Source organism: Vulpes vulpes, chromosome 12 (assembly GCF_048418805.1).
Source record: "Vulpes vulpes isolate BD-2025 chromosome 12, VulVul3, whole genome shotgun sequence".
In the NCBI taxonomy this organism is placed as follows: domain Eukaryota; kingdom Metazoa; phylum Chordata; class Mammalia; order Carnivora; family Canidae; genus Vulpes; species Vulpes vulpes.
This window is the reverse complement of record NC_132791.1, coordinates 54,449,837-54,475,723: the sequence shown is the minus strand read 5'-3', so window position 1 is coordinate 54,475,723 and position 25,887 is coordinate 54,449,837. Positions and strand designations below refer to the sequence as shown.

Below are 25,887 nucleotides of genomic sequence, written 5' to 3'. Positions count from 1 at the left end.
TTGGTAAACTACACTTGGAGGGCTAAATATAGCCTGCTGCCTGTTTTTATAAATAAAGTTTTAATGGAACATAGATATGCCCTTTCACATATGTACTGCATATGGCTGCTTTAATGCTACAGCTGAGAAACCAGACATATTATCTGGCCCACAAAGCCAAAATTATTTACTATCTAGACCTTTACAGAATTACTGACCCTAATTTAAATTGTAAAGCTTTTCCCTCATATTTTGGACCTGATATTATTTTCTAAACTTCTAGCAGGGAAAAAAGGAAAAGAAAAGAAAAGAAAAGAGAAGAGAAAAGAAAAGAAATCAACCAAATATCAAAATAGTGTCATTTGTTCACACATTATAAATGATCACTCCTGTTAGTAAATTATCTGAATAACAAAAATTAAACTACTTTATGTTCTTAGTACAAAGTATCCTTCCTAGGGATTTTAAGAACCTATAAAAAAATTAGAAAAGATGAAGAAACTGAGAGGATCCGAGGTAAAATCAGTGATTCCAACGTGAGGATCTCTAATTTCTACTTTAGTATTAAACTGTTAAAAATTAGCACTTTTAGCGTATTTTTTAAGCATCTCTAACACTGTGAAAAAACATCTCTCCCTTTTCTTCCTTCCTAACAGAAAAGTTAATAAACAGCTACAAGTATTAGAACCTCAGCTAATAGAACTCCTGAGAGGTCTTCTTGGAGCATTTACAATTAATGGAACTTTTGAGAATTTTTCTAGTTTTGAGTAGGCTCCTTGCTACCTCCTGCTGCTTTTGACTTTGGGTAACCCCAGAGATTCTGGCTAGCTAGCATTCTAATCTGGTCCCTGCAGAATCCATCGCTGGAATCCACTAACACCTCACCCTAGCCCCAGTCTTTCATTTACTAGGTTCCGACATGTAGCACCGGATTCCAATTATCAGGCCTGCCTTTGTTTCAGCTTCACTTTTCTAATCTTGGCATTAATACCTTGGGGTATTCTTATGCCCCACGATGGGTGATCTAGACTACTCCTGACTGCAGAGGTAATTTTTTTTTTTAAGATTTTATTTATTTATTCATGAGAGACATAGAGAGAGAGAGGCACAGACACAGGCAGAGGGAGAAGCAGGCTCCATGCAGGGAGCCCAACGCGGGATTCAATCCCGGGTCTCCAGCATCACATCCTGGACTGAATGCGGCGCTAAACCGCTGAGCCACCCGGGCTGCCCTGTAGAGTTAATTCTGAAGTGATCTGAAAACTGAAGAGCACATACATAGATGCTAACTTGGCATGGCACTACAAAATGTAAAATAAGTATCTCATCTTAACATGGGAATATTGTCAACATTTTACTTCTAGCTATAGCTTCTAGAAGCAAATTAGGAAAGAGAAAGCACATTCCCTATTCTTCAACTAAACTCAAATGAGAAGTAATCTGGACTCCAAACACAAAGTGGCTGAATGAATTAAAAAAATAACACCCAACAATATGCTGCCTACAAGAGACTCACTTCAGCTTTGAGAACGCATAAAGGCTCAATGTGAAGGGATAGAAAAAGAATCCATATAAGTGGAAATCGAAAAAGAGCAAAGAAAGCTATACTTATATCAGAAAAAATGGACTTCAAGCCAAAAATAGTAACAAGAGACAGAAATGGTCATACAAAAGAGGAGCAAATCATCAAGAAGATATAGCATAAATACAAATGCACTCAACATTAGAGCACCTAAACATGTTAAGCAAATAACTAACGGATCTAAAGAGACAAGACTGCAATAATTAGTAAAGGGCTTTATTTTTTTCATTGTTTTTTAAAAGATTTTATTTATTCATGAGAGACATGGAAAAAGAGAAAGAGGCAGAGACATAGACAAGGGAGAAGCAGGCTCCATGCAGGAAGCCCAATATGGGACTCAATCCCAGACTCCAGTATCACGCCCTGAGCCAAAGGCAGACACTCAACTGCTGAGCCACCCAGGCGTCCCTGGGACTTTAATACTCTACTTCCAACAATGAATAGATCAACCAGACAGGAAGTCAACAAAGAAATGTTGAACTTGAACCATACCTTAGGCCAAATGGAATTAACAGATATAGATATATAGATATAGATAGATAAATCCAACAGCAGCAGAATACCATTCTTCTCAAGTGTGCATGGAACATTTTAGGAATAAATGATGATAGGAAAACTGGATAACCACATGCAAATGAGTGAAATTAAAACTTTATATTACACTACTATAAGCAGTTATACAGCAATAAAGTGGATAACCTATAAGAAAGGGATAAATTCCTAGATACATACAACCTACCAGGAATGAGTCATGAAGAAATAAAAAATCGAAACAGACCAATAATAAGTAAGGAGAATGAATCATTAATCAAAAACCTCCCAACGCTGGGACGCCTGGGTGGCTCAGCGGTTGAGCATCTGCCTTTGGTTCAGAGCATGATCCTGGGGTCCTGGGATCGAGTCCCGCATCGGGCTTCCCACAGGGAGCCTGCTTCTCCCTCTGCCTATGTCTCCGCCTCTCTCTGTGTGTCTCTCATGAATAAACTCTTAAGAAAAAAAAAAAGAAAAGAAAAGGAAAAAGAAAAAAGAAAAGAAAAGAAAAGAGAAAAGAAAAAAGAAAAGAGAAAACCTCCCAACACAGAAAAGCCAAAGGGACCAGATGGTTTCCTTGGTACATTCTACCAAATATTTAAAGAAGAATTAATGCCAATTCTACTCAAACTGTTCAATAAATAAAAGAAGGAACACTACAAAACACATCTTACAAAGCCAGCATTGCCCTGACACCAAGAAAATTTTCAGCACTTCCTCTGATTATTATAAATGCAAAGATTCTCCACAAAATATTAGCAAACCAAATTCAAAAGAATATTAAAAGGATCATTTAATATGATCAAGTAAGATTTATCACTGGGATGCAAGGATGCAAGCAATAAATGATAATTACCACATTAAAAGAATGAAAGATAAAAATCATACCATCATGTCAATAGATGAAAAAGCATAGGACAAAATACAACATCTTTCCACGAAAAAAATCCTCCAAAAAGTAGGTTGAAAGAACAAATATTGTTAAAATGTTAAATTACCCAAAGTCATTTATAGATTCAATGCAAGTCTTATCAAGGTTCCAATGGAATTTTTCATAGAAATAAGAAAAAAATCCTAAAATCTGTTAGAAGCTACAAAAAGACTCTGAATAGCCAAAGCAATCCTGACAAAAAGAACAAAGCTGGAGAGATCACACTTTTCTATTTCAAACTATACTACAAAGCTCAGGTAATCAAAACAGTATAGTACTGGCATAAAAATAGACACACAAATCAATGGAACAGAATCAAGAGCCCAGGAAAAAAAACCCTGCATATACAGTCAACTAGTATTTGATAAGGGACCCAAGAACATTTAACAGGGAAAGGATAGTACCTTCAAAAAATTATGACAGAAAAACTGAATAACCACATGCAGATGAATGAAATTAAAATTATCTTACACCACTCACAAAAATGAACTCAAAATTGATTAAAGACATAAAACAAAAGACTCCAAAACTGCAAATCTTCTAGAAGAAACCATAAGGGAAAAGCTCCTTGACATTGGTCATAGCAACAATTTCTACATATGACATAAACAGCACAAGCAACAAAAGCAAAAATAAGTAAATGGGAATACATCACACAAAAAGCTTCTACACTGCAAATAACTGACAAAATGAAAAGGCAATCTATGGAATGGTAAAAAAAAAAAATGCAAATCCTTTATCTGATGAAGGGTTAATATCCAAAATATATAAATAATCCACAAAAATCAATGGCAAAAAAACAATCTAAAAAAATTAATACTTCTGAATATTCAGAAGAACTAAATAGACAATTTTCCAAAGAAGACATGCAAATGACCAAGAGGTACATGAAAAGGTGCTCAATCATCACTAATCATCAGGGAAATTACTTCACACCTTTTTTAATAGTTAACATCAAAAAGACAAGAAATGATATCAAGTGGTGGACAGGGTATGGAGAAGAAGGAACCCTTGGGCACTGCTGGTGGGAATATAAATTGATACAGCCACTGTGAAAACAGTATGAAGGTTCTTCAAAAAATTAAAAATAGAAACTACCATATGATCCAGGAATCTCACTTCTAGATATATATCCAAAGGAACTGAAATAAGGATCTCATAGAGATATCTGCACTCAGGTGTTCACTATAGCATTAGTGACAACTGTCAATAAATGGAGACAAACTAAATGTCTATCAAAAGATGAATGGATAAAATGTCATACACACACACACACAGCCATGAGAAAAGGAAATCCTGCCATTTGAGACAACCTGAATGAACATTAAAGGCATCATGCTAAGTGAAATAAGTCAGAGAAATATAAATACTGTATAGTATCACTCACATGTGTAATATAAAAAATTGAACATAGAAAAACAGAAAGCAGGGTGGTGGCTACCAGGGGCTGAGAGTAGGGGAAATGGGGAGGTAACAGTCAAAGTGTATAAACTTCAGTTATAAAATTAGTAAGTTCTGGGATCTAATGTATAGCATGCTATCGATAGCTAATAATACTGTTATTTTATATACTTGAAAGTTGCTAAGATGGGGATCCCTGGGTGGCTCAGCGGTTTGGCGACTGCCTTCGGCCCAGGGCGTGATCCTGGAGTCCTGGAATCGAGTCCCACATCAGGCTTCCTGCATGGAGCCTGCTTCTCCCTCTGCCTGTGTCTCTGCTTTTCTCTCTGTGTCGCTCATGAATAAATAAATAAAATCTTAAAAAAAAAAAAAAAGAAAGTTGCTAAGAGAGTAAATCTTAGCTGATCTTACCACAAAAGAGAAACGGTAATTTTGACAAGATGGAGGTATTAGTTAGCTAATTATATGGTGGTAATCATTTTGCAACATATCAAATAAATGTGTTGCTCACATTAAATTTACAGTGTTGCATGTCAATTATATCTCAATAAAGCTAAAAGAAAAAAGTCTGGCCTCCATAAACTTTCAAATTTAAGGGATGGAAGAAAATTCAATTGAAACTGCAACCCTGAGAATAGTTTGTTAGTTTTCATGCTTTGCTTGTCCTAAATAATACATTTTTCTCAGCATTCATAATCACTTACGTATTGAGACTTCCACAGATACTGCTTCCAGTTCGTGCAGTAAAAACTTTGCTGAGCATAAGTTGTGGAGGAGAACTATGAAGGAAAAGAAATGGACAGAGAGAGATCAAAACTAAAACACAAGGAACTTCTCAATTTATTACAAATTAGGGACACTTGGGTGGCTTAGTCAGTTAATTATCCGACTTCTGATTTCGGCTAAGGTCATGGTCTCAGGGTTGGGAGATTGAGCTCCGTGTCAGGCTTCATGCTATGGTATGGAGTCTGCTGAAGATTCTCTCTCTCCCTCTCTCTATGCCCCTCTCCCTCACAAAAAGACATAAATCACAGAGATTTCACTCCATAGTTAAAACAGTCATGAAGCAGCATGAACCCCATAAAACACTGTAAGATCTGACATGTTCAATCTATGTGAAGACTACAGGGAATTCTCTCTTCTTCAAAAATTACATGTTCTAAAATGGATTATGAAAAATTAGAAAAGCCCTCACCGGATCTGATGAATTTTTAAGGTGGACCCTTTGTAGCTCATTGCTACAGAGCCAAACATCATCTCTCCAAGCATATTGGCATCAGAAGAGCACCGAGAACCCTAAAAAATAATTGTAACATTAATAGAACTACAGAATTTACAACCTATTTCAAATCCTGAGTTCTACTGAAAATTCCTTTGCTGTAGTTATTCTTTATAATTCTATACACTCTTTTAAAAAGTGATTCTACATTGTATACAATGTTCTATAGCTTGAGTTTCTTCATTGCACAATGTGTTACAGACTTAACCATATCGTTATACAAAGACTCCTTTGGGGATCCCTGGGTGGCGCAGCGGTTTAGCGCCTGCCTTTGGCCCAGGGCGCGATCCTGGAGACCCGGGATCGAGTCCCACGTCGGGCTCCCAGTGCATGGAGCCTGCTTCTCCCTCTGCCTATGTCTCTGCCTCTCATTCTCTCTCTGTGACTATCATAAATAAATAAAAGTTAACAAAAAATTTAAAAAAAAAAAAAAAAAAGACTCCTTTGGAAGAGCTGCATAGTATTCTACAGTATGAAAATTAGTTTCCCTTACTAATGGACATTTAGGTTACTTCCAGGTTTTTGCTACTATAATAATGCTTAATGCCTAAATAAACACTGTTAACTACATCTCGTGCATATGCAATGTTTTTCCAGGACAGAAAATAAGAAATTCAATTCAGTGAACATGCAGTACAGCTTTTACTGCTCCTACTGTGCAAAAGAGCTATCTACAAACACAGTAGTTTATTTTGCTAATTTTTATAAGGACTTATTTAAAACATTAGAATGTCTTGTTCTCAAAGAAATCCAATTAGAAGTTATTCCTTTCCATTCCTCTTTGTCATCATTTAGGAGTCAGAAAAAAAGATGAAATTGAACTCATACATTTACTTACTAATTAGATACTGTGGTAAATAACACTAATTACCCACAAAATATCTTATTCCTTATTTTTTGAAGTCTCATATGTTTCAGGGCAACAATGTGCCTAACAACAACAACAAAAAAGTGTATTTCATAGCCTCCCTTGTAGACGAATTGACAGTTGGTTTCTACATCCAAAGGGTTAAAATAATGGTTGGGAGTAGCACCTTTCAGAATTCATGCGTTTATATGCATTCAACAAAAGCCCAGTCAATGAGATTACACATTAACTCTGGCTAAGTAGAAAGATAAGGATGCCTTGGGTTCTAAAGCCATCTCAAGGCCCATGTCTCATACTCAGAGGGCCTTTCAGACTTCTTGTCACAAGAACAAAAGAATCCCTAGAAATAGCAATTCCTAATTTACACAGTTATACAATAAGTGATGAGGAATAGGACCTAAACTATAGAAGTCAGTAATTGAGTATTATTCGCAAATTTCACTAAGCCATTCCATCATAAAAAAAAAAAAATTAGTAGGAGTCTAAAAAAATACTTTAAAAAAGACTGTTCTGGTGATAACAATAAAATGATGAAGACCTCCATTTTACATGGGAGGCCAGGGAATACATCTGCATACTATTTTTATTTTTATGGGATTTTTCCACTCTTCTGCTTATTTATTGCCCATCTGGGCTAGAAAAAAATCTACATTTACCTTTGCTATCTCTCTTAAGCATCCTCAAATAGCAATCTATTTCATTATACAGAACTATTTTGTATTAGTTTTTATATATACTCATTTACATATTATTTTTTCTCTCTTAAGGTGCCATGTAGTCTTTATTTTGTTTTAATAAAGACACAAAGCTAGTGTTTAAGAAAAAAGTCACTTTTTATATACCTAGTTACTGAAAGAACTCATCCATGTATCTGGTTAAGATAAAATTTTTATTTCAAAACACAAAGGTTTGGGTACTAAGAACATTTTAGAAACAGTGCCAAATAATTTTTTTAGTGATCAAGTGTGAAGGTTTGTTGTTTTTTTAAAAAGATCAATGCCTATCTTCAAAATTATTATGAATTTAAGTATCACAGAATTTATAGATTTTACTACCAAAACTAGAAACAAGCTCTCAGGAAGCAAAATACAGTAAAAATAAATTGGTATTTGAATTATATAAAACCATATAGTTTGCCAGTAAAGATTCTCCTTGCCTGCTCTAATACATATGAAATAATTATCATGAGTGTCACTGGCATGTTATATATTTTAATGTGACATAATCTGTAATAAAAGTTCTCATTTAAAAAGTGCTATTATTACCTTTATGCCTTATAAGGCCCTTATATAAAAGGCCAATTTTTAAAAATTACTTCTTGCTGGAAGCTATTAATCTGTAATAATCTGTATAAATCAAAGATAATGTTCTAGCTATCTGAAATCACATTTTATCAAGTGTAGTGAACTATATGCTATAATAATTCAATGTCTCTTGCTAAAAAAAAAAAAGCGTATTTCCAGGACCATATTGAAACACAAGTTTACACAATTCATCAAATCAGCAAACATCCAAACTGGTATAAATATGCTGAAGTCACATAGCATAACACTATTAGGAATTTACTAAAGTATCATGCTTAAGCTGGAGGAGAAACGGGGAAGACAGGAGAAAAGTCTAGTAGTATCTAGATTTTGAAAAACTTTGGAGATCTTTCACATACACTGTCACATGGACATGATAGAAGGGTCTCTTCCCATCCAAACATAATTACCTAATTACAAATAATTTAAAGGCCCAAAATTCTATGTTGGTATTGCTAAATATAAAATACTTGTGATTCATTCATGCAAGCTGGATGAGACAAATAAATTCATATAGATGACATATACTTGGTCTGAAAACAATCTTACATAAAATATAACAAGTTTATACAGAAGTTCCTATTAAGTACTAATTTGTTTAATTTTGTATTTTAAAAGAAGGGTCACATTACTTCTGAAAAATATAAATAAACGCCCATTTCTGCATGTGTATACTTCCAATCATACTTTAATTTCACACTACAGCCAAATTGTATTATTTTATGTTTATATTCATATTTCAATAATTTAAAATTATGTAAAATTAATTATTCTGGTAGCCCAAAAAATCTGAATTGGGAAAGGGAGAAATTTCTCCTTGCTATCTATGCTATAGTTCTCTGAACTTCTCCTAAGATTTATCAAAATGTATCAACTTACTTGTTTAACTACCTGCCTCCCCAGGAGGATAAAGACTAGCTCCTGTTGTATCCTCAGTCTCTAGGATAGTACACAACACACTGTAGGTACTCAAAGATATTTGTGAATGAATGAATAAATAAATGACATCAATGATCTTACTTGGTACTTAGGACACTGGTCTTTTACATCAGAAGATGAAGTCATAGAACTATCCAATGAGGAAGAACTGTCTCCTCCAGGTTTCAGTTGGCAGCATTTCCCAAAGACTTTTACTTGAGCATCACTACAGAGTTTCTGAAATAGAGATATTATGCCCGTTCATATTTTAATATACTTTTCATCATATATAAGTTTAATTATAGTATTAAAAACTTTTGAAAAAGCCAAGTATGAAATAACTCAAAATAGAGTGATTTGATAGAGTGAGTGCATTTTACTGCATTTTCTCCAGGACTGTTTTCTATTCTTGTGGGATGTTATATTGTCCTCTTCTCATCAACATTATCAAGCCATGTTTTTTCTAGATTATTATGGCGTACAATATTCATTACTAGTGACAATATACTGTAGCAGTTTTGGAATTATTTGGTCTCAAACCACATTCAGGTCTTTGTGTGAATTATATCAATATTTTTCCAAATAAGAAATTAAAACTGAGAAACTTTAAAATATTAATTCATTTAAATATAATAATACACTCATTACAAGTTAACATTAAGTAACACATTTTTATGAAAAAAAACTTCTATGGAGAGATGTAGGGATGGGAGAAGAAATGGAAATGAAGCTTTCATATTTTACTAAATGTGTGTGGGTGTCTTAACATATATGAACATATGTTTATTGTTTTGAGAAAAGAATGTATTAATGTATTGAACAGTTAAATTTTTAGTAATAGCTGAGTTTAGGACCAGAAGGTTGTACAATAGTATGAAAGAATCATGTATTTCTATTCCTTTTTCTTTAAAGTCTTGCTTTCCTCTTATTCCCCAAAAGGTTCTAAAGCTTCCACTGCTCACAATTATTAAAGATGCAATCCACCAAAGACTCTGATACTCCTAAAAGTATTCCAGTGCTTTATCACAGTTACGAGTATATACACTCTTCCACATAAAAAGAACTCAGGTAGGTTTTCAGTAGTAGTAATCTGACTAAAATCACAATTTTTGAAGACCAATTAATTTTATACTTGCCACCATCACCAATGGCATTGTAAAAGAGAACACACGATAATTCCAAAATTATCTCTAACCAAAAATGTAGAGACAGCATGATAAACTAAAAAGAAGGACTTTACAACTAAATAGACACGAATTTAAATCCTGACTCCTAGGAATTTACCTGACCTCTCTAAGCTTATGTATTTAATGGAGACAAAAACCCTACCGAATGAGTATAGAGTATTTGTGACACTTAAAGGACATGTGTGTGTGTGTGTGTATTCTCATTACATACTTACATATAAATAAATAAATAAATAAATAAATAAATAAATAAATAAATAAATAAATAAATAAAGTGCCCTACACAGTGTCTAGAACTAGCGTATGCTTACTGAATGCCTACTGAAATAACTCAAAGCCTACTTTGGAGTCAGAAATCTTACTAGATATTTCCATTTATATTAATTCATTTAGAGATTTATTAAAAATATTTATATTCTTAGTAGTGATATTTGTGGCCACAACTTAATAAATTTCCACTTAATGGTCACCATCAAAATGATAGGCCTTTAAGCAGATTTTCTATAAAACTCAGGATAGTAGATATTATAACCCAGTTTAACTGATAAGAAACCTGAAGCCTAGAGAGGTTAAATAACTTCACCAAGGTTATAAGAACTAGTAGGTTCTATAATATACTAAAAGGCAAAACCTAGCTGGGTTTACATGAAAGACACTCAGTATCACTAATAATTAGGGAAATGGAAACTAAAACCACAATGAGATATCACTTCATGCCTATTAGAATGGTCATCATCAATAAATCAAGAGATAACAAATACTGGCATGGGTGTGGAGAAAAGGGATACTTTGTGCACTATTGTAAATTGGTACAGCACTATGAAAAATGGCATGGAAGATCCTCCAAAAATTAAAACTTGAACTACATTACAATCCAGTAATTCCACATCTGGGAACACACAGAGGAAATAAAAACACTCATTCAAAAATACATCTGCATCCCCATGTTCATGGCATTATTTACAATAGTCAAGACATAGAAAGAACCTAAGTTCTTATCTTAACATATAAATGGATAAAACAGTTGTGATATATATATACATAGTATTATTCAGCTATAAAAAAATGAGGAAATCCTACTATTTGTAACAGGATGGACAGACCCTGAAGGCATTTTGTTAATCAAAATCTCAGACAGAGAGAAACAAATATTGTTCAGACTTATGGTTAGCAGAAGTGGAGAGCAGGGGGAGGGGAATTGGAGAAAGATGGTCAAAGGGTACAAATATGGGCAGTCCAGGTGGCTCAGCAGTTTAGTGCCGCCTTTAGTCCAGGGCATGATCCTGGAGACCCAGGATCTAGTCCCACGTCAGGCTCCCTGCATGGAGCCTGCTTCTCCCTCTGCCTGTGTCTCTGCCTCTCTCTCTCTCTCTGTATCTCTCATGAGTAAATAAATAAAATCTTAAAAAAATAATAAAGAGTACAAATATCCAGTAATAAGCTAAATAAGTACTAGGGGCATAGTAATGTACAACACAATAACTATAGATAACAATGTCAAATGATATCATAGGAAAGTTGTTAAAGAGAGTAAATTCTAACAGTTTTCATCATAAATAATTTTTTCCTTTTCTTTTTATTCTATTTATATGAGAAGATAAATGTTAGCTGAACCTATGGTCATAATAACTTCACAGTATATGTAAATAAAACCATAAGGCTGTGCATTTAAAACCTATGGAGCGATATCAATTATTTCTCCATAAAACTGGGGAAAAAACCTAAACTCAGTGGGCCTGAATTATCCCCTATTGCAGACCACCATTTTGTAAGTTTAAAAAAGCGTAGTACTATGTGTATCAGTAAATAAGAAACAGAGTTGAATGAAATAGTCCTTTTCCTCATGGAACTAACAATCTAATGGGAAGAAGAGACATTCAACAAATAATTAGACAAATATGTATAATGAAATATACATTTCAAATATGTCCAATTATGCTAGCAACAGCTAACTCATATAGCACTTACTATTTACTCAGGTACTATTCCATTTTACATATAGTTACTCCTTTACTTCTCACAATTCAATGAAGTATTATTATTATCCCCATATTAAAAAAATGAAGAGGTTAAGGATCGATGATGTTTAATTGAACCATTCAAGAGAGAACCTAGTCTAGGGAGACCAAGGAAGTGACATCTAAGCTGGGACTACAAAAAAAAAAAAAAAAAAAAGAAAAGAAAAGAAAAAAGAAAAGGAGTTAAAGTGAAAAGAAAAGTGGGAGGGCTAGAAAGATATTCCAGGCTGAGGGAATTCTGTATACCCATCTCTGAACCATGAAGCAATTTGCTATGGGAAGGAAAGGGACAAACATACATCAGTTTCAGGACTAAAGCATAAACGTGTCCATAAAAGTGTACATAAAAGTTCTTACTACACATACACACGCACACACACCCTTCTTCTCTCCTACCAACTCCCCAGCTGTCCAGTGTCTTTTCTCTCTCCCATTCTGAAGTCATGGCTTTTCTGAATCCAAACAGCGACAACTTCAGTGAAATATGGTCTTATGAGGGGACAGGGCACAATCAGTAACTTTCAGGCCTTCTATGAGCACCACTGTAGAACAAAAAGGATTCTGTTTTCCTTCTTTATCTTACTTTCATTCCTAAAGGAATGATGCCATACTTAACCCACAAAAACAACACTCTAATAATGCATAAAAAAAAGCTATAAATATCACTGAAAAAAACCTGGCTTTCTATAAATGGATTATAATTTTTATTAACTTTTTTTACACATAATCACAATTTGCAAGTTTTATTCTAAAATTTTCTTTTTTCTGAACCAAATGGAAGTTGACTACCTGATGTACTATGAACTCCTAAAATACCAATACCTGAAATGTGTAGTTACTACAAACAAGGACATTCTCAACACAACCACAACACACCCACTTTTCATGTGACATATGATCTCAATGCCCATTAATGATAATATTCTCAATACTAGTGATCAGTATCTAGTGATCACTGTAAACAAACTCTTCTTCGTCATTAATAATATTTTGGTTAGGGAGAGGACTGTGAAATTCATGTGCTGTTTATATGCCTTATATATACTTTTTCTCATCAAAATTTCAATTTGTTTATATCAGTATAAACTTATGGTTGCCTATTTCATTCAACAGGTTATAATCTGCTGCTATCATTATTTGTTTTTATGCTAGTTTTCCCTATTAAGCCAGTGACAGCCCCTTCAAGCTGGCTTTTGTGTTCCTTTGACAATTCCCTTTTCTAAGATTCAAAAAAACATGCCTCTCATTATCCTTTCTATATATTTATTTAATCAAGTCCCTCATATGAAACCAGTTCTTCATATTCACTCCCTCACGTGCTTGGACATTTTCCTCTGGCTCAGACAGACAAGATGGATATCTTCCCTATCCAATCCTGTATCAAGTAGCACCTTATGGAGATGCCCTCTTCAAGTTACTTGAGCTCAATACTCTGCTCTGGGCCACCATGCCTCCAACAACTGACATTAGTGTTCAGCCCTACCAAATGGTTTTAGGACTAAATTTTCTGAAAGGGGAAACGGATGGGAGGAGGGAAGATATGGGGGTACATAACTATTATTTCATGTTCCTATGTTATTTCATGATTCCTATGTTATTTCATGATTCTATATCACAACTGAAATTCAAATAAATAACCAGCACTTATATAGTACGGACCACAGGACTGTCCACATGAGGGAGGGACACTGTGGGCTCAAAGAGGTATAAGAAAAAAAGACCTTTAGGTGTGGCACCCCAAGCACAGGGAGCCCGCACAGGAAGACAAGTCTCCATAATATTTTGCTTTTAAAAACCAGTGACCTAATCTCGCAGATTATTATAGTCAGTGGAACCTCACACCTAGAACTTCAAATTTCAGCGGGCTCAGCTCTGGGAGAGTGAAGGGCAGAGGAAACTGAGCCTCTGCTCTTAAAGAAACAGCACCACACACATGGATACAGCAGTCTAAAAAATGCCTAGGGTAGATGGGAGGGAGAGTTGTTTACTAATCTCAGAGCATGTGTGGGAGGGGCAAGGATTCCCTGGAAGACTTCTCCAGGAACAAAGGAGCTGGCAGGCGCCATTCCAGCACCACTGTCCCCCTTCACCCCCCAGCTTAGACACGGAGACACCTGGGGGAAATAGCCCAGGGCCAATAAACTGCAACTCATAAGACAGCACCCCACCCCTGTGTTCTCCTCCGTACATGCCCCTCTCCAACCAGACCTGGTTTCAGATCCCCACACACACACCGCAGACCTATCCAAACCTGGCTACTACCAGGAAACCTGCCCCTGCTTTCTCCTGCAGACCTGCCTCCTCCAATATGCCCTTGGCCAGAGCACATCCAAAGTGGTGCACAAACCTGGCAATATGCAAGCAGCCTTAACAGGGGCCAGAATCACTTCAAAGTGACTCCTACAAAGAGAGAGGTTAAGACAACCATACACATCAGTTCAACTGAGGTACCAGCAGTGGGCAGAGGGCAGACATCTGGTCTGACTGCAGGCCCCATCCACCGACGATAGCTTCTGATGATGGCAGAGGCAAAGCACCCTTGCAGTTCCACGCTACCACATCTCCAGAAAATGACTGGTCTGACTCATCACGCACATAGCAGCCCCAGGTTGGCCCACTAACACAGGAACCAAACTCTACCAACAACAGGCAAAGAGAGTCATAGTACACAACTGGACTAAAGGCAAATGCGGTTCAGCCACAACAATGGAGTACATGCAATGCACATAGGAAACATCCCTGAAGCTCCAGGTTCTGGTGAACAAGGGACATTGCACTCCAGGATACTCCAGGACCTCTTCTTCATTAAGGCCACTACTTTCAAGAGCAGGAGACATAGCTGACTTTCCTAACACATAAAAACAGAGACAATGAAGAGACAGAGAAATATGCCAAATGAAGGAAGAGGAAAAAAAAAATCACAGCAAGGCACCTAAAATAATGGAGATAAGTAACATGCCTGAAAGAAAATTTCAAGTAATGGTGATAAAAATACTCATTGAACTTGAGAAAAGAATAGAGGACCTTAGTGACACTCTCAACAAAGAGACTAAAAACATAAAAAGAACCAATCAAAAATAAAGAAATCAATAACTGAAATTAAAAACAAACCAGATGGAAGAACAGAGTAGAGGAAATGGAAAAACAGATGGATGACCTGGAAGACAGAATAATGGAAAGCAATTAAGCTGAACAGGAGAGAGAAAAAAATAATTATAAATTAAAATAAACTGAGGGAACTCAGAAATACCATCAAGCATAATAACATTTACATTATAGGGACCCCAGAAGGAGAAGAAAGAGAAAAAGATGTAGAAAATTTGAAGAAATAATAGCTGAAAAATCCCCAAATCTAGGGAAGGAAATGGAAATCCAGATCTAGGAGGCACAGAGAACCCCAACAAAATCAACTGAAGAAGGCCCACACCAAGGCACATGGCAATTAAAATGGCAAAAGGTAGTGACAAAGAGAATTTTTTTTTTTAAATTTATTTATGATAGTCACAGAGAGAGAGAGAGAGAGGCAGAGACACAGGCAGAGGGAGAAGCAGGCTCCATGCACCAGGAGCCCGACATGGGATTCGATCCCGGGTCTCCAGGATCACGCCCTGGGCCAAAGGCAGATGCTAAACTGCTGCGCCACCCAGGGATCCCTCAAAGAGAAATTTTTAAAAGAAGAAAGAGAAAAGAAAAACAGTTACATAAAAGGGAAACACAAAAGCCTATCAACCAATTCTTCAGCAGAAACTGAAGGTCAGGAGGAAATGGCATGATATATTCAAAGTGCTGAAAGAAACAATCTACAACCAAGAATACTCTATCCACCAAGGCAATCGTTCTAAATAGAAGGAGAGATAAAAGTGTTTCCCAGACAAATAAAAGTTAAAGGAATTCATCACCATTAAAACAGCCCTATATCAAATGTTATATGAGACCTCCTGAGTGTAAAGAAAAGACCATAAGTAGGAGTAAGAAAAGTAGGAAGCACAAAAGCAATATAAATATCTATAAAAATCAGTCAGGGGATTCACAAAATAAAAAGCTATAAACTATGATGCCTTATATCTAAAAATGCAATGGGAGAAAAGTAAAGAATGGGTTCAAACTTAAGCTATCATCAACTGAATACGGACTGAATACTGCACATGCTATAAAACCTAATGGCAACCATAAATCAAATACCAGTAAAAGATACGTAAAAATTTTTAAAAAGGAATCCAAATATATCACTAAAGAAAGCCAGCAAACCATGAGAGAAAGAGCAAAAGAAAGGAACAGATAAAAACTACAAAACAACCATAAAACAAGAAAATGGCAATATGTACATATTCATAATTACTTTGAATGCAAATGGACTAACACTCCTATCAAAGAACAATGGGTGACAGAATGGATAAAAAAGCAAGATCCACCTATATATTGCTTACAAGAGACTCATTTCAGACCTAAAGACATGCAAAGTGAAAGTGATGGATGGAAAAGCATTTCCCATCCCAGTATCCCCTGGTATAGCAATACTTAATATCAGACAAAATAGATGTTAAAGCAAACAGTGTAACAAGAGACAAAGAAGGACACTATATAATAAAAAAGAGAATCTAACAAAAAGATATGATAATTATAAATATGTACGCACCCAATACGGGAGCATCCAAATACATACAGCAGCTAATAACAGGCATATAAGGAAAGTAACACAGTAATACAATAAGAGTAGGGGACTTTAATGCCCCACTTACATCAATGGACAGATCAACCAGACAGAAAATCAGCATGGAAACAGTGGCTTTGAATGACACAATGGACCAGAGAAATGTAACAGATATATTTAGAATATTCCATCTTAAAACAGTAGAATACACATTCTTTTCAACTGTACATGGAACATTCTCCAAAAGAGATTGTACATTAGGTGACAAAACAAGTATCAACAAATTCAAAAAGACGAAAGACATTACCATGCATCTTTTCAGATCACAACACTATGAAACTAGAAATCAACGACAAAAAAATCTGGAAAGAACACAAATACATGGAGGTTAAATAACATGTTATTAAACAATGAATGGGTCAACTGAAAAATCAAAGAGAAAATGAAAAATAAATGGAGACAAATGAAAATGAAAACACAATGGTCTAAACCTTTGGGATGCAGCAGAAGAGGTTCTAAGAAGGAAGGAAGTTTATAAGAATATGGGCCTATCACAAGTAGAAAAATCTCAAATAAACAATCCAACCTCATATCTAAAAAGAGCTAGAAGAAACCCAAAACCAGTAAAAGAAAGGAAATAAAAAAGATCAGAGAATAAATGAAATAGAAATTGAAAAAACAACAGAACACGTCAATGAAACCATGAGCTGCTTATTTGAAAAAAATAAAAAAATTGATAACCCTTGGCCAAACTCATCAAAGAGAGAGAGAGAACTCAAAAAAAAACCATAAATAAAAAAGGAGAAATGACCAACATGACAGAAATATAAACAATTATAAGAGATTATGAAAAATTACATACCAACAAAAACTAGACACCTTAGAAGAAATGGAAAAATCCATAGGTACATATAATCTCCCAAAACTGAATCTGAAAGAAATAGAAAATTTGAACAGACCAATACAAGCAACAAAATTGAATCAGTATTCAAAAATCTCCAAATAAACAAAAGTCCAGGGCCAGATGACTTCAAAGGAGAATTCCACCAAATATTTATAGAAGAGTTAATATCTATTCTTAAACTATTACAAAAAATAAGAGGAAGGAAAGTTTCCAGATTCATTCTATGAAGCCAGCATTACCCTGATACCAAAGCTACATAAAGACACCACTAAAAAGGAGAAAATACTGGCCAACATTCCTGATGAACATAGACACAGAAATTCTCAATTAAATACTAGCAAACCAAATTCAACAATACAGTAAAAAGGTTATTCACCACAATCAACTGGGTTGCAAAGGTGGTTTAATATTCACAAATCAACCAACACGACATATCACATTAGCAAGAGAAAGGATAAAAACCCTATGATGATTTCAAGAGATGCAGAAAAAGCATTTGACAAAGTACAACATAGATTAATGATAAAAACCCTCAACGAGGTAGATTTAAAGGAAACATAGCCCAACATAATAAAAGCTATATATGAAAAATCCACAACTAACAGCACGCTCAATGGTAAAAAACTGAGAGCTTTTTCCCTAAGATCAGGAACAAGACAAGGATGTCCACTCTCACCACTATTATTCAACACACTGGAAGTCCTAGCCACAGCAGACAACAAAAAGAAATGAACGGCATCCAAACTGGTAAGGAAGAAATAAAACTTTCAGTAACTGCAGGTGACATGATGCTATATATATAGAAAACACTAAAGACTCCGCAAAAAAAAAAAAACTAGTAGCACTGATAATCGAATTCAGTAAAGCTGTAAGACACAAAATCAATATACAGAAATTCACTGTATCTCTATACACTAATAATAAAGCAACCAAAAGAAACAATCCCATTTACAATTACACCAAAAAGGATAAAATACCTAAGAATAAACTTCACCAAGGAGGTAAAAGACCTGTGAAAACTATGACACAATGATTAAAGATATCGAAGAGGACACAAACAAATGGAAAGATATTCTGTGCTCACGGATTGCAAGAACAAATATTGTTAAAAGATCCATACTACCCAAAGCAATCTACAGATTTAACACAATCCCTATCAAAATATCAACAGTATTTTTCACAGAACTAGAACAAACAATTCTAAAATTTGTATGGAACCCCAAAGACCCCAAATTTCCAAAGCAATCTTGAAAAAGAAACACAAAACTGAAGGTATCACAATCTCAGATTTTAACATTCACTCCAAAACTTTAATATTCAAAACAGTATGGTACTGGCACAAAAACAGACACATAGATCAATGGAACAGAATAGAGAGGCCAGAAATAAGCTCACAATGATACAGTTGTTTAATCTTCAACAAAGGATGCAAAAATAAACAATGGGAAAAAGTCTCTTCAACAAATAGTGTTGGGAAAATTGGACAGCTATAGGCAAAAGAATAAAACTAGACCACTTTCTTATACAATACACAAAAATAAACTCAAAATGGATTAAAGATACCAATATAAGACTTGAAATCATAAAAATCCTAGAAGAGAGTTTAGGCAGTAATCTCTGACATGAGCCGTAGCAACATTTTCCTAGATACGTCTCCTAAGGCAAAGGGATAAAAAAAAGCAAAAATAAACTACTGTGATTATATCAAACTAAAAATCTGCAAAACAAAGGAAACAATTAAAATATAAAACCAGCCTACTGAATGGGAGAAGATACTTGCCAATGATGCATCTGACAAAGGGCTAGTATTCAAAATATACAAAGAACATATACAGCTCAACACACACACAAAAAAAGCCCAAATAATTCAGTTAAAAATCAGCAGAATACATGAAAAGACAGTTCTCCAGAGAAGAGATACAGATGGCTAAAAGACATGAAAAGATGTTCCACGTTGCTAATCATCAGGGAAATGCAAATTAAAAGCATATTGAGATATCTTTCACACATGTCGAAATGGCTAAAATCAAAAACACAAGAAACAACTGTTGGCAAAGATGGAACCTTGTGCACTGTTGATGGGAATGTCAACTAGTACATCCATGGTGGAAAAGAGTATGGAGGTTCCCCAAAAAATTAAAAATAGAATTATCATATGATCCAGTAACTCCACCACGACCATTTTTTAATCAAAAAATACAAAATAGTAACTCAAAAAAATGTATGTACCCCTGTGTTTACTGCAGCATTATTTATAATAGCTAAATTATGGAAGCAGCCCAGTGTCCAATGGAAAACTGATAGGTGAATTGGTAAAGAAGATGTGAGGAGAATACACACACACACACACACACACACACACCTAATGCAATATTACTGAGCCATAAAAAAGAACGAAATCTTGCAACACTGGAGCTACAGAGTATAATGCTAAGTGAAATAAGTCAGAGACAAATACCATATGATTTCACTCATATGTGGAACTTAAGAAAAAACAAATGAGTAAAGAAAAAAAAGAACAGACAAATCAAAAAGCAGACTCTAAACTATAGAGCACACTATCACCAGAAGGGAGGTCAGGGGAATGGGTGAAATAAATGGAGGGGATTAAAAATATATTTATCATGATGAGGACTGAGTAATGTAGAGAATTGCTGAATAACTATTTTGTACACTTGAAACTAATACGACACCATATGTTAACTATACTGAAAGACTCTCTGGGGATGAGGACCCAAAATCATATTTTTAACAAGTGCCCCAGGCCAATGTTACACATACAAGATTCACTGGATGGAACCATCAGTAGGATTTCTTCCAAGTCTAAAATTCTGTTCATTCTCATGATGTGAATTTTAGTTAGCTCTATTCTTCTGTGAACAGCACTAAATAAGAAAGGCAATGATATTGCCTAAGAACCTACAATTTGCCTGATGCTGTTTGGGGTCTTACACACACTGCCTTATTTTCCTGCAAAATAATCCTTTGAGGTAGGTATTATTATTCTTACCACAGTATGCATAGATTCCAAGCTGGAACTCTGTACAAACCTCCATCTATAGGATGAATAAGTTCAGAGGATGTAATGCACAGCATGGTGACTACAGTTAACAGCATCAAAGTTGCCAAGAGAGTAGATTTTAAATGTTCTCATAATAGGGGTGCCTGGGTGGCTTAGCTGGCTAAGCACTGGACTCTTGATTTTGGCTCAAGTCATGACCTAAGAGTTGTGGGATCAAGCCCTGAATCCGGCTCCTTGCTCAGTGGGCAGTCTGCTAGAGATTCGTTTCCTCTCCCTCTGCCTCTTCCCACCCCTGGCTCTCTGAGTATTTCTCTCTCTCTCTAAAAACAAATATATAAATCTTTAAAAATAAATAAATAAAATAAAAATTCTCATCAAAAACACACAGAAAAATTATGACTTTGTGACTTGATAGATGTGATCACTAATTATATTGTGGTAATCCCTTTTCCATATATACATAGATAAAATAACTATATTGTGTACCTTAACTTTACACAATGTTATATATATGTCTACTGTACTTCAATAAAGCTGGGGGAAAAAAGTTGCTGCTATTGTGCAATACCTTATCTTCATACAAGAAATTACCATTTTAGGAACTGTTTCTTCATCCTGATTGAATCACTGAGTTTTACGTACTATGAACATAAATTACCTGATGCTATGATGATAATATAAAAACAATAAGGGGAGCCTGGGTGGCTCAGTCAGTTAAGCATCTGACTCTTGGTTTCAGCTCAGGTTGTAATCTTTCAGAGTGTGAGACCAAGCCCCACTCAGTGGTGAGTGGCTTGGGATCGTCTCTTCCTCTCCCTCTGCACTTCCCCCCACCAGCACTCTCTTGCTCTCTCTCTCTCTAAAATAAAAAAACAAATCTTAAAAAAAAAAAAAAGGAAAAAACCTCCAAAATTAATAAACTTCATCGTAAGGACTCTTCAACTTATTTTTCTCACCTATTTAAAATTTACTCTTGTATTTTAGAGATTTTGTAAGGCAATTTAAATCCTTTATGTGTAGTAGGGAGTCAATCAGATATAAATAGAACAAACAAAAAACACAAAAATATATATAATTTTGGTAGTCACTGCCAGATTAACCCCCATGGAGACTACCATTTCACTCACTTTAAAAGCAAAGTATTATCATTAAACATTTGAGTTTTTTCCAATCTAAAAGGAAAGAATAAAATCTCAGTGTAGTTTTAATTTTCATTCCCTTTATTAGGAATGAGAACATGAATCCTATTAAATGTGTAATGGCCTTCTGAATGTGAGTGTTCTCATCCTTCACCCAATTTCCTAACTGGTTCTCCTAACTTGACTCCTAAGAACACTTTATGGTGGTGGTGTTTCTTTATTTTGTTTTGTTTTGTTTACCACAAGAGTTTATTAGGGGTTTCTTTGTTTGGTTTGGTTGTCAAATTTAAAAGTCTTTTACTTTATGGCTCCTAGATTTTAAATCATAGCTAGAAATGTCTTCTCCACAAATATATATAGGAACTCATTCATGTTTCTTGGGTAATGTAGCTTTACTTTCTACATTATTATGTCAAATATACTTGATATATAAATCCAGATTTATCTTTAAATAGTTGTCTCAGTACCATTTTATTAATCTTTATTGATTTAAGATGATGTCTTTAGCATACACTAAATTCCTGTGTGTGCATGGATCTATTTCTGATTCCTTATTTTACTCTGTTAATCGTTTTTACCTATTTATGTGTCAATAACACAGTTTTAATTACTGAAACTTTACAGTATTTTAGCAACTCTGGTAGGACCTCATTGTCCTCTTTCAGTTTTCCAACCAGTGATTGCTCATTTTTTTCCATTTGAACTTCAAGTTCGGCTATCGACTTCCACACACTGTTTTTAAACCAAAAACAAAATAATAAGACTGTCATTTTTTATTGGGATTGCATTATTCTACAAAGCAACTTAGAATGAACAACTTTAGGACAGTATTATCCAAGAAAATATTTTGACTCTCCTTTTGCTCAATTAAGATTTTATGTGCTTTGGGGGGAGAAAAAGATTTCATGTACTTTTGGTGACTTTTAAAGTTCTGGAAACATAGTTCTTTTAAACATTATATATAAGCACTTTTTCAAATTGCTATTTTAAATAAAGTCTTAGCTTTCTTCATATTGTCTAATTGAAAGCTTTAAGTATATATTGAGCTTACTGATTTCCATATATTAACTTTTATGCAGTTCCAATTACCTGAAATCCAATGTTCCAAATTGGATATCATAATTAATATTCAACTATTAGCACTTGTTCAATGTTTCATAGTGTATAAAACTCACATACTATACTTTGTATTCACCTTTCCAAAGTTATTTGAATTTACTGATGTTCAAATTTATACTTGTATGTAACATATGAAGGCTGAAGTATGTGAATGATCATATAACTTCACCAGGAACCCATGAAATAGAATTACATTATCATTAAAACAAAAACAGTGTCCAGGATAAGGATAGTATCATGTGATAAAATCACACAGAATACATCTGGCTACATCCATGTTTAAAGAAACATCTCAATAATTTTTACAGTTCAGCAATAAAATGAGTAAGCTCTGAGGACTAAAAGTAAAAAAATAAAAATATATTTTTACAAACAAGGGAAGTTATTTTATTAAAATCATTGAATGTATTCACTTTAATCAGGTTTTATTTTATTTTTTTTAAAGATTTTATGTATTTATTCATGAGAGACACACAGAGAGAGAGAGGCAGAGACACAGGCAGAGGGAGAAGCAGGCTCCATGCAGGGAGCCAGATGTGAGACTCGATCCCAGGTCTCCAGAATCAAGCCCTGGATTGAAGGTGGCGTTAAACCACTGAGCCACCAGGGCTACCCTTAACAGGTTTTATAGTTAAACAGTTATTTTTCATTAAATATAATAGAGCTGGTACATACATGTTCTGAAAAGCTATACAGTGACCAATATAGTTTCATTTTGGTATTATAGGACAGTATTAGGCACGCAAAGTACTTTAATTTCTAACACAAAAGCAAAGCATTCATATAATTCACCACAGAATTATTTTTTTAAAGATTTTATTTATTTATTCATGAGAGACAAAGAGAGAGAGGCAGAGACATGAGGGAGGGAGAAGCAGGCTCCCCAACGGGAGCCTGATGTGAGACTTAATCCCCCCATGCCCTGAGCTGAAGGCAGACACTCAACCGCTGAGCCACCAGTGTCCCGCATTTTGTGTTTCATTGACAGCCTTTAATCGTAACTTGGTATTATTTATTTGTGTACTTTTTTGTTCAACATTTAACTGCTTTATAAAGGGGATCTTATTGTAGGCAACAGAAGGACACAGATGGTTAAATCTCCAAGGGCCTAGTACTTGTAGATACTTAGTTATTTGTACAAATAAACACTTTAAGAACATCCTGCAGTGCTTCTTCCTAACCAGATTGAAAAAAGTATCCAAAAAATGGTTAAGAAATCTAAACAAAGCCCCAACTCCAGAAAACTGAGAAATGTGTTAGTAATTAGAAGGGATACTGTAAAACTTGGCAATCAAATTAACTCAAAAATTAGTCAAGTACCTATTATATACCACCGTAGTGGATGCTGAGGATGCAATTAGAAATAAAACAACAGATTATGCCCAATATACCAAAACTATTTAAGAACACAAAATCTCAAATACAAACTCTTCAAGCTCAAAAAATAAATATATGTTTCCTTCAACAGACAATTCTATTGGCAGGAAAAGCTTTCCTAAAGTACTGTGTTTTCAATTGTTCACCAAATGTTATTGAAAATTATTAATTTACTGAAAGGAAGAAAACATGATTCCAAGCTTCTGTTTCCAGATTAGAGATAAAGGAATGAGTTTTTATGCCAGAAAATATAATAACAGTAGCAGAAGCAAAGGTAATGACCATCACTTAGGTTTTTGTGAAAGTTAGTAATGGGAATCCTCTCTAAAATGGAGTCAGGAGATTCTGCAAGGGTAGCTCTCATACCCCACACTCATAACTAACTGTAGACCCAACAGGAAGAAACAGATTCACCTTACACAGACATGTGGATACCACTCTACCACTCCAGCTGAAGAACAGATACTTTTTTCATCTCTCTCATTTCATACCCACCCTCATACTCACCCTCCACCAATGAGAAGCCACGACACTTCAAGTTTACCCTTGGATTTTTAGTTCCTAACAGCCTACTCAACTTACTCTTTTTCTCCTTAAAAAAGCATGCCTCTCCTTTGTTTCTCAGACTAGTTTATGGTTTTGCCAAGCTTGTTTGTCCCCAATTGCAATTCTTTTTTATTCCCAGATAAACCCATCTTTGGCTGGTAAAATAACTGGCATGTTTATTTTAAGGTTAACATTTCCTTGGACAACCAAGCAAATGACCATGCACTATTGCTAAACTAGTCAAAATATAACACTGGAAGTTAACAAAATAGATGCTCTTTTTACACTGTAAAGCAGGAGGACAAAGAGATTTAACTTGCTTTGCCCCTTTCACACAAATAATTTCATCTCTCTAGTCACACTTCTCACAACTGTAAAATGAGAGGTTTGGACTATATCCTCCATAAGGATCTCTAGAACTCTAGTCATATCTCATAATACAATTATGTAGGTAAATAAACATCAAACCAAAATGCTCTCTGGTGCTAGAATGATAACATATAAAGCAAATGTTTTTTCCTTTAAAATTTTTCAAAATCAAGGCTCTAAATATTAAAAACATGATAAAGATGTTTCGTACTGACAAGCAAAAGTGCTATAATTCAAATCTATTCATTCTTTCTCAAATTAAAATATTTGACATTAAATTTCAACCAAATCAATAATGATGCTCACCGATACTGATATGTCCTCACTTTTTCTCTTAACACTGGAGTCAAACAAGACATTTCTCCCTCGTCTTTCACAGTCTTGATATACAATCAGTCGAATTTGGCTTGGATCAAACTCTGACAAAGGCCAACTTTAAAGAAAAATAAAGGTCCATTAGTTACTCTAATAAATATTCCACATAAATTGCTAGGAAAAAAAAAACTTGTATTATAAAACCCTAAGTTGTAGAATTACTAAAGACTATATATAGAAGTATTTTTTATTAAATACCATCATTTAAGACTAAAAACTCATACAGCAATGACATTGTAGATTGAAAAGTAAAAATAAAAGTTGCAGCAAGCGTATACAATATAGTCATCCCATATGACTTTAAAAATGGTTAACCTAAGAAAAATACATGACTATATTTAATATAATGAAAATACACATTGCTTCATGGCATGGACCCAGATGGCA

At 34.8% G+C, this 25,887-nt stretch overlaps 1 protein-coding gene across 9 annotated transcripts in view; it reads right to left on the bottom strand.

Annotated features, from left to right (window-relative positions):
• FNIP1 (folliculin interacting protein 1) overlaps positions 1-25,887 on the bottom strand; it is a 183,661-nt gene that overhangs the window by 57,941 nt on the left and 99,833 nt on the right. For 6 of the 9 annotated variants that reach the window (XM_072731819.1, XM_072731820.1, XM_072731817.1 and 3 more), the window contains 4 exons: positions 25,432-25,558; positions 8,896-9,030; positions 5,620-5,720; positions 5,129-5,203 (listed from right to left, as the gene is read on the bottom strand). In XM_072731819.1, the coding sequence (XP_072587920.1) occupies positions 5,129-5,203; positions 5,620-5,720; positions 8,896-9,030; positions 25,432-25,558 (438 nt within the window). The remainder of the gene's footprint in view (positions 1-5,128; positions 5,204-5,619; positions 5,721-8,895; positions 9,031-25,431; positions 25,559-25,887) is intronic. The other 3 variants (XM_072731823.1, XM_072731825.1, XM_072731824.1) reach the window with 1 other exon arrangement.